The sequence below is a fragment of the Mus caroli genome, unplaced genomic scaffold (genome assembly GCF_978045245.1).
Source record: "Mus caroli unplaced genomic scaffold, Mus_caroli_1 scaffold_3, whole genome shotgun sequence".
In the NCBI taxonomy this organism is placed as follows: domain Eukaryota; kingdom Metazoa; phylum Chordata; class Mammalia; order Rodentia; family Muridae; genus Mus; species Mus caroli.
The window spans coordinates 102524558-102543228 of NW_028227258.1; the positions used below are offsets into that span (position 1 = coordinate 102524558).

Sequence of the window (18671 nt, forward strand, 5' to 3'; positions counted from 1 at the left end):
CAAATTCACCCAAGGAGTAGACTTCAGGAAATAATCAAGCTCAGAGCTGAAATCAACCAAGTAGAAACAAAAAGAACTATACAAAGAATCAACCCAACCAGATCCTGTTTTTTTGAGAAAATCAACACGATAGATAAACCCTCTGCCAGCCTAACTAGAGGGTACATGTACAGTACCCTAATTAACAAAATCATAAATGAAAAGGGAGACATAACAACAGAACATGAGAAAATCCAAAATATCATCAGATTTTACTACAAAAGCCTATACTCAAAAAAACTGGAAAACCTGGATGAAATCGACAATTTTTTAGGCAGATACCAGGTACAAAGGTTAAATCATGATCAAATTAAAAATCTAAACAGTCCCATATCCCCTAAAGAAATAGAAACAGTCAAAAGTCTCCCAACCAAAAAAAAAAAAGTCAAGGACCAAATGGGTTTAGGTCAGAGTTCTATCAGACCTTCAAAGAATACTAATTCTAATTCTCCTCAAACTATTTCACAAAATGGGAACAGAGGGTACTCTGTTCATTCTATTGTTCATTCAATTCATTCTATGGAGCCACAATTACTCTGATACCTAAACCACACAAAGACCCAACAGAGAAAGACAACTTCAGATCAATTTCCCTCATGAATATCAATATAAAAATACTCAATAAAATTCTCGCTAACCCAATCCAAGAACACATCAAAAAGAACATCCATCATGATGATCAAGTAGGCTTCATCCCATGGATGCAGGGATGGCTTAATATAAAGAAATTCATCAATACTATCCACTATACAAACAAACTCAAAGACAAAAACCACATGATCATCTCATTAGATGCTGAGAACGCATTTGACATATCCCAACACCCATTCATGATAAAAGTCTTGTAAAAATCAGGAATTTAAGGCCAATACATAAATATAATAAAAGCAATATAAAGCAAACCAGTAGCCAACATCAAACTAAATGGAGAGAAACCTGAAGCAATCACACTAAAATCAGGGACTAGGCAGGAATGCCCATATTCTCCCTACCTATGCAATATAGCTCTTGAAGTCCTAGCCTGAGCAGTTAGTCAATAAAAGGAGATCAAGGGGATACAATTTTGAAAGGAAGAAGTCAAAATATCACTATTTGCAGATGATATGATAGTATATATAAGTGACCCTAAAAATTCTACCAAAGAACTCCTAAACCTGATAAACAGCTTCAGTACAGCTTCAGTAGCTGGATATAAAATTAACTCAAACAAATCAGTGGCCTTTCTCTACACAAAGGATAAACAGGCTGAGAAAGAAATCAGGGAAACAACACCCTTCACAATAGTCACAAGTAATATAAAATACTTTGGTGTGACTCTAACTAAGGAAGTGAAAGATCTGTATGACAAGAACTTCAAGTCTCTGAAGAAAGAAATTAAAGAAGATCTCAGAAGATGGAAAGATCTCCCATGCTCATGGATTGGCAGGATCATTATAGTAAAAATGGCTATCTTGCCAAAAGAAATCTACAGATTCAATGCAATCCCCATCAAAATCCCAACTCAATTCTTCAATGAATTAGAAAGAGCAACTTGCAAATTCATCTGGAATAACAAAAAACGTAGGATAGCAAAACCTCTTCTCAATGATAAAAGAACCTCTGGTAGAATCACCATGCCTGAAGTCAAGCTGTACTACAAAGCAATTGTGATAAAAACAAAAAACAAAACAAAACAACAACAACAACAAAAACTGCATGGTACTGGTATAATGACAGACAGGTAGATCAATGGAATAGAATTCAAGATCCAGAAATGTACCCCTACACATATGGTCACTTGATCTTTGACTAAGGAACTAAAACCATCCAGTGGAAAAAAGACAGCATTTTCAACAAATGGTGCTGACTCAACTGGCTGGCGGTTATCATGTAGATGCAAGCGAATTGATCCATTCTTATCTCCTGTACAAAGCTCAAGTCTAAGTGGATCAAAGACCTCCACATAAAACCAGAGACACTGAAACTTATAGAGGAGTAAGTGGGGGAAAGCCTCAAAGATATGGGCACAGGGGAAAATTCCTGAACAGAACAGCAATATTCTTGTGCTATAACCGAGAATCTACAAATGGGACCTCATAAAATTGCAAAGTTTCTGTAAGGCAAAAGACAATGTCAATAAGACATAAAGGCCACCAACTGATTGGGAAAGGATCTTTACCAACCCTAATTCTGATAGGGGACTAATATCCAACATATACAAAGAACTCAAGAAGGTGGACTCCAGAGAAATCAAATAACCCTATTAAAAAATGGGGTACAGAGCTAAACAAAGAATTCTCAACTGAAGAATACCAAATGGCTGAGAAGCACCTGAAAAAATGTTCAACATTCTTAGTCAACAGGGAAATGCTAATCAAAACAACCCTGAGTTATCAACTCACACCAGAAAATGAAGTATGGTGTATTGTCTGCAATAAGCCTGAGTCTAAGCACTGCCACAGTAAAATCTGAACCCTAGCAGCATGGACCTAGAGATAGACAGCAGCAACCGCGGGGGTTAGGATGCAGCCTTTGAATTTTGTGGCTCTCTGATGTGTCGGGAATCTGTGTCATCTAACACACGTTCTGTTTCAAAACAAATTCTCCTCTGCCTACAGAAACCTAATAAAGATTTCTGGGGTGATATCACAGGTGGAATATTGCAAAGAATAATGAGTGTGAAAGCAGACAGGAAAGCCAGCTCTTTTCCTGAAACAAATGTGTTGCAGTGATCTAAGAAAAAGGAAAAGGAGCTTCCACCATGACATTTTTCTGCTACTAAAAGTATATTTGTATGTTAATTCGAATATGTCACTATGTCAAATTGCAATGATCTTTATCATCACCATCAGTGAGTTAGTTAGAACACTGTTAAGAAGATTTGAAAACCTCTTTGGAGTTTACAAAAACACAAGGAATGTACATAATTCCTGAGAATAGAAAATTGAACTATCCAAAGGAGAAAAGTAGTAAATGACTAAATATACATAGAAATGCTATAATATAATAGCCATTATATAATATTGCATTAGTTTAGGAGTGTATAAGTTCTTAGAGTTTTCAGAAAAGCATTTAATACATTTAAATATCTTAAAAATCACTCGTGTTGCTTTAGATAACACTAGTTCTTATATTCTGATGCCAATATATGATAGCCATTTAGTTTAGAAATAGCATCTTAGAAAACATGTGTCCCTCTCTGTGTAAACATTCAATTAAACATGTTAAACATTAACGAAAGCTTTAAGATGTTTTGATTATTCAGAATACCTTAAGAGAAAGTCAATTTTATTTGAAATTACAACTGAAGTATTGTGAATTATGAAATATTTTCATAAGTACTTGTAACAAGGCCTCCCTGATCCCCAGAAAATGGTTTTAAAACATTGTGTTAAATTCACAAAGAATTAATAAAATATTATATTAAAATACATTACCATAAATGACAACATTTTCATACCAGCATCCAGAAACTGAACTTTCCAGCGTTCTTCAATGTTTTCAGGCATTGGTATATAAATATGATAAGCAAAGAGAATACAGAACAACCCAAAACACAGAGTTTTGTGTCCCATGGTATGTCTTCCTTTAACTTCAGGGCAATGGTGAGTATAATTCTATACATAGGATAATATTAATTCAAAGCTCTACAGTGAAATGTTTGACCTATAACAATCATTTAGCAACACTCACCTTAGATGTCATATTATAGTGATTTTGTAATTACATGTCTACTGAAATTATAGTTATAACCACGTATCTAATTGGATCAATATCATATATTATGGCAGCAGTTGACTGTTCTTTCTTAACCATACAATGTCAACAAAGCATAATTAAGTAGGACTCTTGTCAGAGCACACAAATGAGAAGGAAATCCAACTCTTAATCAAGAAGCTATCTGCAGTTGGCACCATGTTGCAAACTAAAACATAATTTTTTCCAATAGAGTCTCATTGGTTATATTAATCACACTTAACTGTAAGCCTCATTCTTAGCAATAGATGGTAAACACAAAATGAGACTGCTAGCATTTTTTGTAAACTTTGTCTAAATATTATTGAATATGAGCATACCAGTCCATTGCTGGGTTATTATTTGTTTTGTGGATTTGTGGTATTGTGTTTTCTCTCTCTCTTTCTGTCTCTCTGTCACTCTCTCTCTCTCTCTCTCTCTCTCTCTCTCTCTCTCTCTCTCTCTCTCTCTCTCTCTCTTTCCCTGTGTGTGTGTGTGTTTCTTTTTTTGTTTTGTTGTCATTGTTTTATTCTGGCTTGATTGTCTGCCTGTTTGATATCTAAAAAGAGAAATGAGGAAAGAAGGAAAAAATAAAAGAAGGAAGGAAGGAAGGAAGGAAAGAAGGAAGGAAGGAAGGAAGGAAGGAAGGAGGGAGGGAGGGAGGGAGGGAGGGAGGGAGGGAGGGAGGGAGGGAAGGAGGGAGGGAAGGAAGGAAATACATGGAGTTGGGTGAGTCTTTGGAGATGGAGGGTGGGGGGGGTTAAAATTTGGAAAGAGTTGAAGAAGGGGAACTGAATTGTATGAATTTTTTTCAATAAAAAGGGAAATAAGATGCAAAGTTGGGTATCATTTAATTAATCTGAAGGGTGGAACACAGATGAATTAGAAAACAGAAACCTACTGAATCCAATGAGATTAGGTAGGAAAGGAAAATGTGAAACCATTGCCAAAACTTGAGAATTAATTCATTAGATTCCTTTAGAACTCATTGTCCTAAGACTTTCTATAATTGCTATCACAAAGCAAGGTCCTCATTTAAACTAACTGCCAGGATGGGGGTGGGGGGAAGCGGTCTGCATACTCTTAATTGTTCCATGTAATTTTATTCTGTAACCTTTACCAACCGTGTCTGTCTGAACATCAGAATATCTGAAGGAAAGGTCATTCTCAAGTACATATTGGGAAATGGAAGTACACAGATTATGGATGGAAGATAAGAGACAAAAAAATCCAATGGGAAAAATCCCACATGGACACACTGGAAAGTCAACCAGTTTTAAATATTTTAGATTACATATACAAAGTTCTTCCTTACTTTTCTCCTTTCATCTACATCAGCCTTGCATCAGCAGCTCTCAACCTGTGGGTCACGACCCCTTTGGGGTTCAAATGACATTTTCATAGTGGATCAAATAGCAGATATCCTATATATCAAATATTTACATTATGATTTATAAGAGTATCAAAATTACAGTTATGAAGTAGCAATGAATATAATTGATTGCTCATCACAACATAACTGTACTATGGAGTCACAGTATTTGGAAGGTTGAAAAACACTGAGATACATGTAACTGATGAGTCTTGTCCTCTCCATTCAGTCAGGTAAGCCATTTTCTCTCAAATTTTCAAGAGTAGAATATATAGTCAGTAAATATAAAAAGATTTAAAAATTAACTGCCTAGCCTAGTCAATCTGAAGAGCAAAGGGCACATTAAAGACTATGTTAGGTAAAGTTATGAAGACAGTTAAATTCCACTCGTATTTCATGTTGCTGTGGAAAATACCTTGACAAGAGCAATTTAAAAGACACAGGGTTTATTTGGCTCATAATTTGTGCTCATATTCTAGCTGTGCCAGAATTCAAGGTGATAGGAACTTGAATTGGTTGTTCATATCAACAGTTAAAAGCAGAGCACAGTGAATGAATAATGTATGGGTGCTAGTGCTCAGCAAGCTTCCTCTTCCTTCATGCAATGCAGGATCTTCTTCCTAGGTTGGCAACTCTTCCCAACTCATTAATGGACCTTAACTACCTTCAGAGGACTCACTACACTATACTATTTGTGGGTCCATTATATTAATAAATCTTCTAATAATCTTCCTACTCCTCTTGAACCCCACATCATATATCTATCATTATCTACCTTTAAAGGTCTCCAAAGTTTTTAAAAATTACAACAATTATAGATGAACTTAAAGTTGAGGAGTTCTGGAAGACAGTAGTTAGAAATAGGTGTGGTTGCTGTATGTTGTATGAATAAGTTTATAAAAGAAGAAAGTTGTATAAAATAATAAAAATACATATTTATAGATTGGTGCAGACATTTTAAGATCAGTAGAACTGGGTGAAGGTGACTCTTCAGGCTAATGTTGATTTCCTATCAGTGTGAATAGACATTTGCTCAGTTCTCCCAGGAAAAGTCACAGATGTTTATATCTCAAGTAGTTGTGATTCTGCACAGATCACATCTGGTTCTGGGCTTTTTTTTTGTTGGGAGACTATTAGTGACTACTTCTACTTCTTTAGGGGTTACAAGACTGTTTAAATGATTTATTGATCCTGATTTAACTTTGGTGCCTGATAGCTTTCTAGAAAATTGTCCATTTCATCCAGATGTTCCAGTCTTGTTGATTATAGACTTTTGTAGGAGAATTTCATGATTTTTCAAATTTCCTAAGTTTCTGTTGTTATGTCTCCCTTTCCATTTCTGATTTTATTAATTTGGATACTGTCTCTGTGCCCTCTGCTTGGCTAAGGGTTTATGTATCTTGTTCACATTCTCAAAGCTTTGATTGATTTGGTTGATTCTTTGTATAGTTCTTTCTGTTTCTACTTGGTTGATTTTAGTTATGAATTTGATTATTGTCTGTCATATACTCCTCGGGTGTATTTGCTTCTTTTTGTTCTAGAGCTTTCAGATGTGCTATCAAACTGCTAGTGTATGATCTCCCCAATTTCTTTTTGGAGGCACTCAAAGCTATGAGTGTTCCTCTTTGCACTGCTTTCATTATGTCCCATACCTGTAGGTATGTTGTGACTTCCTTTTCATTAAATTCTAAAACTTCCCTAAAACCTTTATTTCTTCTTTAACCATGTTATCATTGAGTAGAGTATTGTTCAGCTTCCATGTGTTTGTAGGCTTTCCATTGTTTATGTTGTTATTGAAGATCAGCCTTAGTCTATGGTGATCTGATAGAATGCATGGGATAATTTGAATATTTTTTTATCTGTTGAGGCCTGTTTTGTGACTGATTATATGGTCAGTTTTGGAGAAAGTCCCATGAGGTGCTGGGAAGGTATATTTTTTTGTTTTAGGATGAAATGTTCTGTAGATATCTGTTAAATCCATTTGGTATAAAAGTCATATATATATATATAAATATCTCAAGTAGTTGTGATTTCCTAAGATGGGACAAGCTTTAAAATAATAGGCTGTGATGTGATGATGTCTCTTTAAGGAATGAAAAAATGAAACTTCCTATTGGAGAAGTTTAAAGAAGGAGAGAGGTGAAGATTGAATTCTTCACTTTTCTCACTGAGTTTTATGTCTGCTTGTAGTTTATGATCTGTGGCCTGTTACTTGTCTGTCTATTCTCTGTGTCTGATATTTGTCCCTGTTGCCTGTCTTAACAAAGGGATTTGCTCTCTCTATATTTATTCACCAGCACAGAGAATATAGTATGAGAAAGGAATGAAGATATTTGTTTATTTATTTTTATTTATTCATTAGTTTTGTTTGTTTGTTTTTCAAGTCAAGGATACTGTGTATACCTGTACTGGAACTTACTGTGTAGTTGGAGCTAGTATTGAGTCACAGGGACCCTACTGTCTCTGCTTAGCCAAGTACTGGGATTAAATGTATGAGCCACCAGACCTGGCTTGCAGAACATCTGTCATATAGAACTCTTCAATAGTTTTACAAAGAAAGGAGTTACTTTATTGACCCAGTAAAACCCAGAAAAAGTAGCCGGGCTTGGGGGCACATGCCTTTAATCCCAGCACTTGGGAAGCAGAGGCAGGTGAATTTATAAGTTCAAGGCCAGCCTGGTCTACAGAGTGAGTTCTAGGACAGCCAGGGGTACACAGAGAAACCCTGTCTAGAAAAACAAACAAACAAACAAAGAACAACAACAAACAGAAAAGTCCTCAAAATCACAAACAGATATTAACCTATATTCACAGGTTGATCTCAGTGTTTATGATGAATATTAATTTAGTTTAAGCTCTCTTTTAATATATTGATTTGCTTTCAGTAAACGATTCCCACAACACACATGCATTTGTGTGTGTGTGGGCACACACACACACACACACACACACAAACAGACAAACACCCAAAAAGGGAGGGGGGAATATTCTTGGTCAAGGTCATAGAAATGTATGTGGTTTAAAATTAAAGCCATGCATTTAGTTTAAGTTAAAAACTAATTACATGGGAGCTGATCCTGTGCCATAGTGCTCCATACCCAAATACAGTAGGGAGAGAGCTGGTCACCCAGGAGTGCAGGCATACCTATGAGTACAAGTAAGACCACCACTTCTGCTCTGAGGGACCCGCCTGGAGACCTCAGGACACAGGAACCAATGAGAAGCCTGGTACCGGATCCTTCTGGTTTCTGTCTGTACCCAGAGCTGATCCTGTGCCATAGTGCCCACATCTAAATATGGCTGGGAGAGAGCTGGTCCCCCAGGAGTGCTGGAACACCCCCAAATTCATCCAAGAAAGAACTGGTCTCCCAGGAATACTGACACATAGGCTTGCAGGAGGCACAAGCTACAGTCAGTGACACCAAGACTAACAAACACCAGATGGCAAGAGGCAAGGGGAAGAACGTAGGCAACAGAAACCAAGGCTACTTGGCATCAACAGAACTTAGTTCTTCCACCACAGCAAGCCCTGGATACTGCAACACACCAAAAAAGCAAGACTATGATGATGATAGAGAACTTTAAGACGGACATATATAACTCCCTTAAAGATACAGGAGAATGCTGGTCACCATATGCACCAAGTAGATAAGGTTGTTCTATAGTCCTCTGTACACAGGTCCTTCCAGAAGAGAGCTGGTCTCCCAGGAAAGCTCTCACCCCTGGGCTCAGAGGTTAGATAGCCACCTTCTCTCCCATAACTGTCCAAAGCAGGACCAGCCAGGAGCACATAGGGCACAGGAACAATGGAGCAGCTGGGACAGCATTCTTCTAGTCACCATCTGCACCCAGTATCTAAGACTGTTCTACAGCCCTCTGTATACAGGCCCCACCAGGAGAGAGCTGGTCCCATAGGAGGGCTGACACGATCTTACAGATGCAAAGAAGGGACAAGCTCCAGCCAGAGACAACAATACCTGCTAATACCAGAGATATCTAAATGACAAAGGCAAGTACAAGAAACTTAGCAAGAGAAAACAAGGCTGCATGGCATCATCAAAACCCAGTTCTCTACCACAGCAAGTCTGGGATACCCCCAACACACCAGAAAAGCAAAATTTGGATTTAAAATCACATCTCATGATGCTGATAGAGGTCTTTAAGAAGGACATAATTAAGTCCCTTAATGAAATACAGGAGGACACAGGTAAACAGATAGAAGCCTTTAAAGAGGAAACACAAAAATCCCTTAAAGAATTATAGGAAAACACAACCAAACAGGTGAAGGAATTGAACAAAACCACCAGAATCAAAAAATGGAAGTAGAAACAATAAAGAAATCACAAAAGGAGACAACCCTGGAGATAGAAAACCTAGGAAAGAGATCAGGAGTCATAGATGGAAGGATCACCAACAGAATACAATAGATAGAAGAGATAATCTCAGGTGCAGAATATACCATAGAAAACATTGACATAACAGTCAAAGAAAATGCAAAATAAAAAAGGTCCTAACCCAAAACATCCAACAAATCCAGGATACAATGAAAAGACCAAACTGAAGGATAAGAGGTATAGAGGAGAGCAAAGATTCCCAACTTAAAGGGTCAGTAAATATCTTCAACAAAATTATAGAAGAAAACTTCGCTAACCTAAAGAAAGAGATGCCTGTGAACATACAAGAAGCCTACAGAACTCCAAATAGATTGGACCAGAAAAGAAACTCCTCCCATCACATAACAATCAAAACACCAAATGCACAAAACAAAGAAAGAATATTAAAAGCAGTAACGGAAAAAGGTCAAGTAACATATAAAGGCAGAACTATCAGAATTACACCACAGTTCACTCCAGTGACTATAAAAACCAGAAGATCCTGGGCAGATGTCATACAGACTCTAAGAGAACACAATTGCCAGCCCAGGCTACTATACCCAGAAAAACTCTCAATTACCATAGATGAAGAAACCAAGACATTACATAAAAAAAAACAAATTTACACAATATCTTTCCACAAATCCAGCCCTTCTAAGGATAAAATGGAAAACTCCACACAAGAAGAGAAACTACACCCTAGGAAATGCAAGAAAATAATCTTTTAACAAAGAAAAAAAAAGATAGCCACATAAACATAATTCTACCTCTAACAACAAAAATAACAAGAAGCAACAATTGAATTCCTTAATACCTCTTAATAACAATGGACTCAATTCCCCAATAAAAAGATAGAGAGACTGGATACATAAAAAGGACCCAACATTTTGCTGCATACAGGAAACACACCTCAGTGACAAACACAAACACTACATCAGAGTAAAAGGCTGGAAAACAATTCTCCAAGCAAATGGTCCAAAGAAACAAGCTGGAGTAGACATCCTAATATTGAATAAAATAGACTTTTAACCAAAAGTTATCAGAAAAGATAAGGAAAGATAAATTTCATATTCATCAAAGATAAATCTACTAAGAAGAACTCTCAATCCTGAACACCTATGCTCCAAATGCAAGGGCACCCACAGTCATAAAAGAAACTTTACTAAAGCTTAAAGCACACATTGCACCACACACAATAATAGTGGAAGATTTCAACACCCGACTCTTATCAATGGACAGATGATGGAAACACAAACTAAACCGGAGACACAGTTAAACTAACAGAAGTTATGAACCAACTGAATTTAACAGATATATAGAGAGAACATTTTATCCTAAAACAAAAGGATATACCTTCTTCTCAGCACCTCATGGTACCTTCTCCAAAAATGACCATATAATCAGTAACAAAACAGGCCTCAACAAATACAAGAAAATTGAAATAATCCCATGCATCCTATCATATCACCATGGACTAAGGCTGGTCTTCAGTAACAGCAAAAGGAACAGAAAACCCACATAAACTTGGAAGCTGAACAACACCCTACTCAATGATAACTCGGTCAAGGGAGACATAAAGAAAGAAATTAAAGATTTTTTAGAATTTAATGAAAACGAAGGCACAGCATACCCAAACTTATAGGACATAATGAAAGCAGTGCCAAGAGGAAAACTCATAGCTCTGAGTACCTCCAAAAAGAAACTGGAGCTTGACATACACTAGCAGCTTGACAGCACATCTGAAAGTTCTAGAACAAAAAGAAGCAAATACACACATGAGGAGAAGATTAAAGGAAATAATGAAACTCAGGTCTGAAATCAACCAAGTAGAAAAAAAAAAAAAAAAAGAACTTTACAATGAATCAACAAAACCAGGAGCTGTCTTTTAGAGAAAAAGCTTTCTTTCTTTCTGTCTCTTTCTTTTCCTTCCTTCCTTCCTTCCTTCCTTCCTTCCTTCCTTCCTTCCTTCCTTCCTTTCTTTCTTTCTTTCTTTCTTTCTTTCTTTCTTTCTTTCTTTCTTTCTTTCTTTCTTTCTTTCTTCCTTTCTCTTTCTTTCTTTCTCTCTCTTTCTTTCTCTCTCTCTCTCTCTTTCTTTCTTTCTTTCTTTCACTCCTTCATTAATTATTTTGTTCTGTATTATTTTATCAAATATAGTCTAACAGGAGTCAAACAAAAAAAGGAAACTTCAGTTGAGAAAATGTCTCCATCAGATTGTCTAGTAGGCAAAAGATCATTGAGTATTTTCTTGACTTATGATATTCTATTGCAAGTGTCATCCCCCGAACAGCTGAAATAAGAAATCAGTCTGCAAAAGATGGTAATTCTATTCTTTCATGTCTTCTTCAGTGCTTGCTTCCAAGTCCATATTTGATTTCCTGTATTGACTACCATTGATAAAGTACTGTAAGATTTAAGATGAAATAAACTCTTTCCTTTCAAAAATAACTAATTATGTAGAAATATAAGACAAAAATATTAGTTATGTAATTTTAAAATGTTTTACCTTATTTATTAGAATTTCATAAAACATATTTTTTCATGTCTTCCCTGTCTTCCACATCCAGATCATCCTTTCTCTATATACTCAAATTTATATTCTTTTTCTCCTAAACAAAGACAAAACAAAACAAAAAAGCCACTAAAATCATAGAATCTAATTTGTCTTTTACAAATTAGCATAGAGATGGACTTGGAGTGTGCTTGATACATTTCATGTCACTTCTTATAAGAAAACTTATGTTCCTTCTTCCAGCAGATATTATTTTCAAATAGCTTCTCACAGGCATGGGACTTTTTTTTTCTTAAAGTCAAGTTAAACAGTCTTTGTGCACAGTTGTGTAGCTCAATGAATACATAGTTTTAAAAGACCTCATTACATATCACTTACTACATCCAATGTCTAGCAAAAGTTCCATTTCTGAAGACAAAACGTATTTTCAGAAAAATCTGTTCTATGATGGGTGAGTGATTCATGTATGTTCTACAAACTAGTTTATAAGAACATGACATGCACATGAATTTAGTGTCTAAAGCATTTATGAAATGCAATTTTAGGGAAAGTGTCTCATTGTCTCTGATAGCAGAAAGAATTAAGGTTTCATTTAATGTGATATGATCAAGTAACTCATGAAAACATTAAATTTTGTTTATTCATTTACAGTGCTATTATTCATTTCTATCTTTCTTATTATATTGCTTACTCATAATTGTATATACTTTTGGCTAATGTTTTTTGACATATGCACATATTATGAGATGATTAATTTAAGCTGATTAATATTTAAATTTTACTCTTGACTATAGCTAGTCTTTGCTACATTGTGTGTTCTTCTACCACCGCTCTCTACCCTTTTTGTTTTTCCAATCTTTAAACCCCCTAACACTAGATAGGAGAGAAAAATGATAGAGAGGGAAGGAAAGAGATCCCTGAATAAAATCAGAAGTCAGATAGTGAGTAATGCTATTGTTAATCTCTTTTCTGCCTTGAGTTCCTTGAGGTAAAATTGATCTTCCACATCAGACTATCTAATTTCTTCTTGTTGTTTCTTCTTTTGCTTGACCAAAAACTACAACCAACCACCAACAGCCACACAACAACCCACCTGAACAACCCCACCGATTAGGGCTCAGCATTTGCACACCCTCCACAAAGCCTTCATACAAGTGTCATACAATCATAGAAACTGTCTGCAGCTGGCAAAATCATGCCTCTGCTACAGCAAATCATAGTCAGCTGCTATGGTCAATGTGGAGCAGCTCCATAACCCCCACCCTGATTAAAAGAAATACATATCCTTACATATCTGACTTTTTTAAAGAAACCAAACTTCCAAATTTTTCATTACACCTGACAATATTCATTTTTCTACAACATTTTCAACAATTCATATCTACAGCATATTATTGTTAACCAAAATCACTATTCACTTGTCTAAATTTTTTCTACAACAATTCATGTCTATAGCATATGATTATTAAGTAGAATCATTATTGTTGTCAAAAGAGCTTTTGAAATTATTCCCCTACTGTTACTGTAAGTCCATTGACCAACATTGCCATAATATTCCTGTCACTGTTGTCCCAGGAAATAAATTGTCTACTTTCTACTAGGAGATGAATTTTCCTCTTTGTTTACTTTTTGCAGTTTGTTTTATAGACAACCAGGTACTTAGTCTTTAATTCAGACATAGATACCTAATTTGATTCCACACCGTAACTATTTTGACTAATGTGATGATAAGAATGAAGATACTTTGATAAAGTTATCAAATGTTTTGTCTATTCTTTGGTCATTTCACTCATGTGAATACTATATTTTGATTATATTAACCCTTATTATTTTCTCTGTGCCCACTCATTCCCTTTGAACCTCTTCTTCTTCCCAGACACTACCCTGGTGCTTCTACATTTTAAAATATTTTATCCTTTTTTATTTGTTTCTTAGCACAGAAAAGAGAGGAGATACAGAGTCAGACAGAGAAACTGAGACAGACTGAGAGACAGAAAGATATAGAACATTCATGTCCAGGTGTGTCTAGACACCATAGGGCAACGCTTAGGTATCCATCCAACATGTGGTTCCAGGGACAGAACTCAGATCTTCCTACTTGGTAGCAAGTGTATTTATTCACTGAGCCACATCACTGGATTTCTCTTGTCTTTTTCATCCCAATTTACTGAATTAAGATAGGTTTGTAGACTTGATATTATTTACCAGAACATGGGCAAACAAAAATATGCTACATAACTGAAGAAAAATGACCATCTCTCCACTAGTAGCCATTAATAATTATAGTTCTGCTAAGGATTTTGCTTTATAATCCTTTCCTCAATCTAGTAGGGAACATTGATGGACTCAATTTTGTAGAGATCTTGTGAGAGTAACTACATCTAGTGGGATTTTAATAGCATGTTCTTATATATTTTTCTCCATGCTCCTCTGAAATAGAGGAGAAGTTATGAGGGTCTTGTGATAGAGCGTTCCATAATCACATATTCTATCTCTGTTGACCAGTTATGTAGCACTGCATTAATCAATATCTAAAGTAAAAAGCATCTTTCCTTCCCTAGTCTAAAGCAACACTACATAAATATTTATAAGACAATTTTTCATTTACCAAAATAACTGTAACTAGAGTCACCTATGCAGTCTTTCAGTGACTGAGCCAAAAGTTTTGAACAGCCTTATAGTACGTGGAATGTATTCTGTCTTGTAGAATAGGCCTGAAACAAGACATGGTTTATTGACACCTATTACTACATGTAACTACTGTACAGTGTACACAACTTGCTGATCAAGTCAGTAGGTGATAGTTACATTCTAATACATTAATGACTTATTTCTCTAGTAGCCTATATAGCAACTTTCAGTACTGTGAATGCTATCCAATATGGAGAATGATTCTAGCAGTTCAGTTACAACTTTATTTTTCTGTGTGCTGAAAGCAATACATGTGATATTTTTAACTATCTCTATTCAGTGAGCAATCTAGTGTAGCAGAATAAGGCTTTATTTTGAGGGAATCCTTCAAGACCATGATGAGGTATAGGGAAATATATGTTGCTTGAAACTGTTGTAAGGCAAGCTGATTTAAGGATTTTTCAGAAACTTTGTTGAAAATAATAGGGAATCTATTTCAGTGTTTTTGCCAAGGTACAGATTTGGCAAAGTCCAGTCTGGGGCTGGGGCCAAGGCCTCAAGGAGTTATGGTTTTAGTTCCTGGGAACTTGGCTATTTAACCAGGAGATATTGATAAGTACCAATGTGTTCTGTTTTCAATCTGTGATGTACTTGAGATATCCTGTATATCCTTTGTGTGACAATGCTTGATTCACTTCTTATCACATCACCCCATTGCCATGATAGCTGTCTCTTGACTCTGTCCCATATGTCACCCCTATGAACTACAAACAAGATGCTGTGCTTCTTAAAAAACTTGATTGGCATAAGTCATCAGGTTTTGCAAGGTCTATTCCAAACTTGCCTGTCTTGTTTATTGTCTCATACCTACTCCTATCCCATAAAACCCTGTCCCTGACAAATAAGCTATTGGTCACTGTAAAAAACTTATACTTTTTGTTTAATAATCTATGACATCTGGGAGCAATATTGTTCACTTATGAAACGATTCTCTACTCAAACTCAATTTTAATCTACATTTTTAATTAGTTTGAGAATGGAGGGTATCCATTTGTCTTTTCACACATTCTTAGTTTTAGTTAGCCTTTATCTGTGTATCCTTCTCTCCTTATCCCTTTGTCCCCATATCTGATTAAAACTTTTCCCTCTAAGATTACTCTCCCCATATTTCCATACCATGTGTCCTGCTATTCCCCACATCGTTGTTTCCACCCACATCATGGCTCTTCCTAGCTTCATGCTCTTCAGACCATCGAAACTAAACATACAATTTTAAAATCTGAAGCATGATTTCATATTAGAGAAAGCAGGTAATGTTGTCTATCAGGTCCTTGTGACATTCATTCAAATATGATTATTCCCATGTCTCATCCATCCTCCTATGCTTTAATTAATTTTTAGAGATTAATAAAATTTCATAGTGCAATGCCATACTTTCACAATGAATTCATCAAGTCATAACAATCCAAGTTGGCTCCATCTCTTGCTATTGTGAGTAAAATGACCTTGAACAGAGGTAAGCAAATAATTACATTGTAGTTCTGGGGGTATGACCTGAGGGCTTCTATATCTAAATCCAAAATTAGTCCTATTTTTCACATTGTGAGAAAGCTATCACATTGATTTTCATACTGGATGCATTAATCTATACTCCAAATATGAATGCTAACAGTTTTTTCCCCTATTGTGGCAGTTTGAGTAACCTGTGTTTCCCCATAACCTTGATCTCTTGAAGGCTTGGTCCTAAGTTGGTAGCGCTGTTTGGGGAAACTAAGTTGATACCAAGGTGGGAGGTATGATAATGAGATCTGTATGGTCAATGCTACCCCATGTGATTTGGCTCATTTCTCAGAATTTCTATATTCAGTATTGTAAAAGCATATATATCGATGGAGGTCACCACTTAGTGAACTTTTTTTTTTCATTTTATAAAGATTCCTGGTATGCAAATAATAATGACAATAGTCATGCCTGTGAGTTTTTATTCCAGAAGAAAGGGTTAAAAGCCAAGAATTCACAAATAGCAGTCATATGATAGATTCTGGTTCTCTAGTCATTTGTGTATGGATCCGAGTGAGCCTTGGAATTCTGGTTAATAATATGCTTTTTCTCTTCCTGTTTGTTGTTTTTTAATAGTATCTTACTATGTATCCCACAATACTGTCAGACTTGTAAAGGTTGTCCGCGCGCACGCGCGCGCACACACACACACACACACACACACACACACACACAAATCTGATGTCCAGAGTGAGTTCAGTAAAGAATGAACTACTTACATTTGATAATCAAGTGTGTTTAGCTTATAAACATCAAATCAGTCAATGGGTAGTCAATTCACATCAATGTCACACATAGAACATTCTAGACATAAGACATTATAAGTCCTTCAGCCAAAGTGTACAGTTCCAGATCATTGTGAGGTGCCTGTCATGGGTGCTGGGAACCAAAATCAGGTCTTCTACAAAAGCACTCTTTACTCTAATTAATGAGCCATCTCTTTAGCTTTGAATATTGAATTTTAATCAATGGTCTTTCCTGCCACTGTTGCGATGATTGTGTGATATCTGTCCATTAATGTAATGAATTGCTTGTATTGATTTATGTATATTGATCAACCCTTATATCACTGTTTAAAGCCAATCTGGTCAAGATGGGAGATCTTTTGATTTACTATTGAACATGGACTCTATGTGTTTTATGGAGGATTTTTGAATCTGTGTACATCAAGATTATTCTGTAATTTTCTTTTCTGAGGTCCTTATCTGATTTTGATAACATGGAAATACTGGCTTTAAAAAAGAGCTTGTAAACTTTCCTTTCTGTTTTATTTTATGGAATAAAAACATTATATCCTCTTAGAAGTTTTGGTAGAAATCTGAACTAAATCCACCCTTGCCCTGAGATTTATTTAGCCAGACATTATTTTATTACTGCTTTATTACCATTGTTCTATGTGGATTTTTAAGTTATTTATTTCATCTTTGTTTAACATTAGTAGATTGTATGCATGTCAGAATTCATTCATTTCTGTTAGTGTTTCCAAATTGATGAATATATGTTTGCACAATATATATCCTTAGAAGTTTCTGAATTTCATTACTAGATATTGTAATGTCTTACTTTTCATTTCTAATTTTCTTAAAATGGTTCCTCTATCTGCATTTTATGTACTAATTTGTCATTAACATTGTTGGCCTTTTCAAAGAATGAGCTTTTAATTTTACTAAATCTTTGCATATCTTCCAACTTATATATCATTAACTTCTGCCAAAGTTTGATTATGTCTTTTCATCTACTAGGCTTTTCACTCTCACATAGTAAATTCCACTGATATGAGATTTGCATTTGGTTTATTGAGGTTTTAATTTCCAGTATGGCTGTGAACCAGCCACAGTATCAAGCACCAGTTCTCTGAGGAAGGTAATGATAGGCAGCATCAGCGATTGCAGGGCAAAACTGGGTTTTGCAAGAGTAAAAATTGCTTACTTTTGATAATATTTACCTTTTTAAATTCTACTCTATTCTGTGGCAGTGGATTAGATGAAAGAATTATCTCAGACTCTGGGGAATTCATTAATACTTTGTGAGAAAAAACAAAACAAAACAGGAAAAGAGGCTTGGATAAAAAAAAAACACTCTGGATGTAAAAACGAAGAGACTCCATTTTATATACATGGATGCATACATGCATACATACATACACAAACATTTGGTGGGTGAAGGAAAAGCTCCATAGAGCAAGCTCCAACAACTTCATACATAAACATATATACACATATTAAATAGCTAGAACAAAGCACCACAGAGCAAGCACCAACAAAACTTTATTTATGCATGCAGGAAAAATACGCATTCTTGATGAATCTGAAGAAAAATATATCATGGTTTATTTTTGGTTCTTAGTTCTTATACTCTCTCAGAATAATTGATCACATGATTTTCCAAACATCTTTACATTCCAAAAGTTCATAGCAAGTTCAAGACAATAGTTCATGTCATAAAATGACAGAGTTACAGAAGAAATGTTTGC

The 18671-nt window shown here is 35.6% G+C and overlaps 1 protein-coding gene across 2 annotated transcripts in view; it reads right to left on the minus strand.

The window, feature by feature from the left end:
- LOC110291960 (arylacetamide deacetylase-like 2) overlaps positions 1-18671 on the minus strand; it is a 72652-nt gene that overhangs the window by 23791 nt on the left and 30190 nt on the right. Inside the window, exons 2-4 of one of the 2 annotated variants that reach the window (XM_085835344.1) lie at positions 17866-17887; positions 13183-13191; positions 9805-9819 (exon numbers count right to left, since the gene is read on the minus strand). In XM_085835344.1, the coding sequence (XP_085691470.1) occupies positions 9805-9819; positions 13183-13191; positions 17866-17887 (46 nt within the window). Of the gene's footprint in view, positions 1-3455; positions 3594-9804; positions 9820-13182; positions 13192-17865; positions 17888-18671 lie in introns of those variants that run through there. The other variant, XM_021159140.1, reaches the window with a different exon arrangement.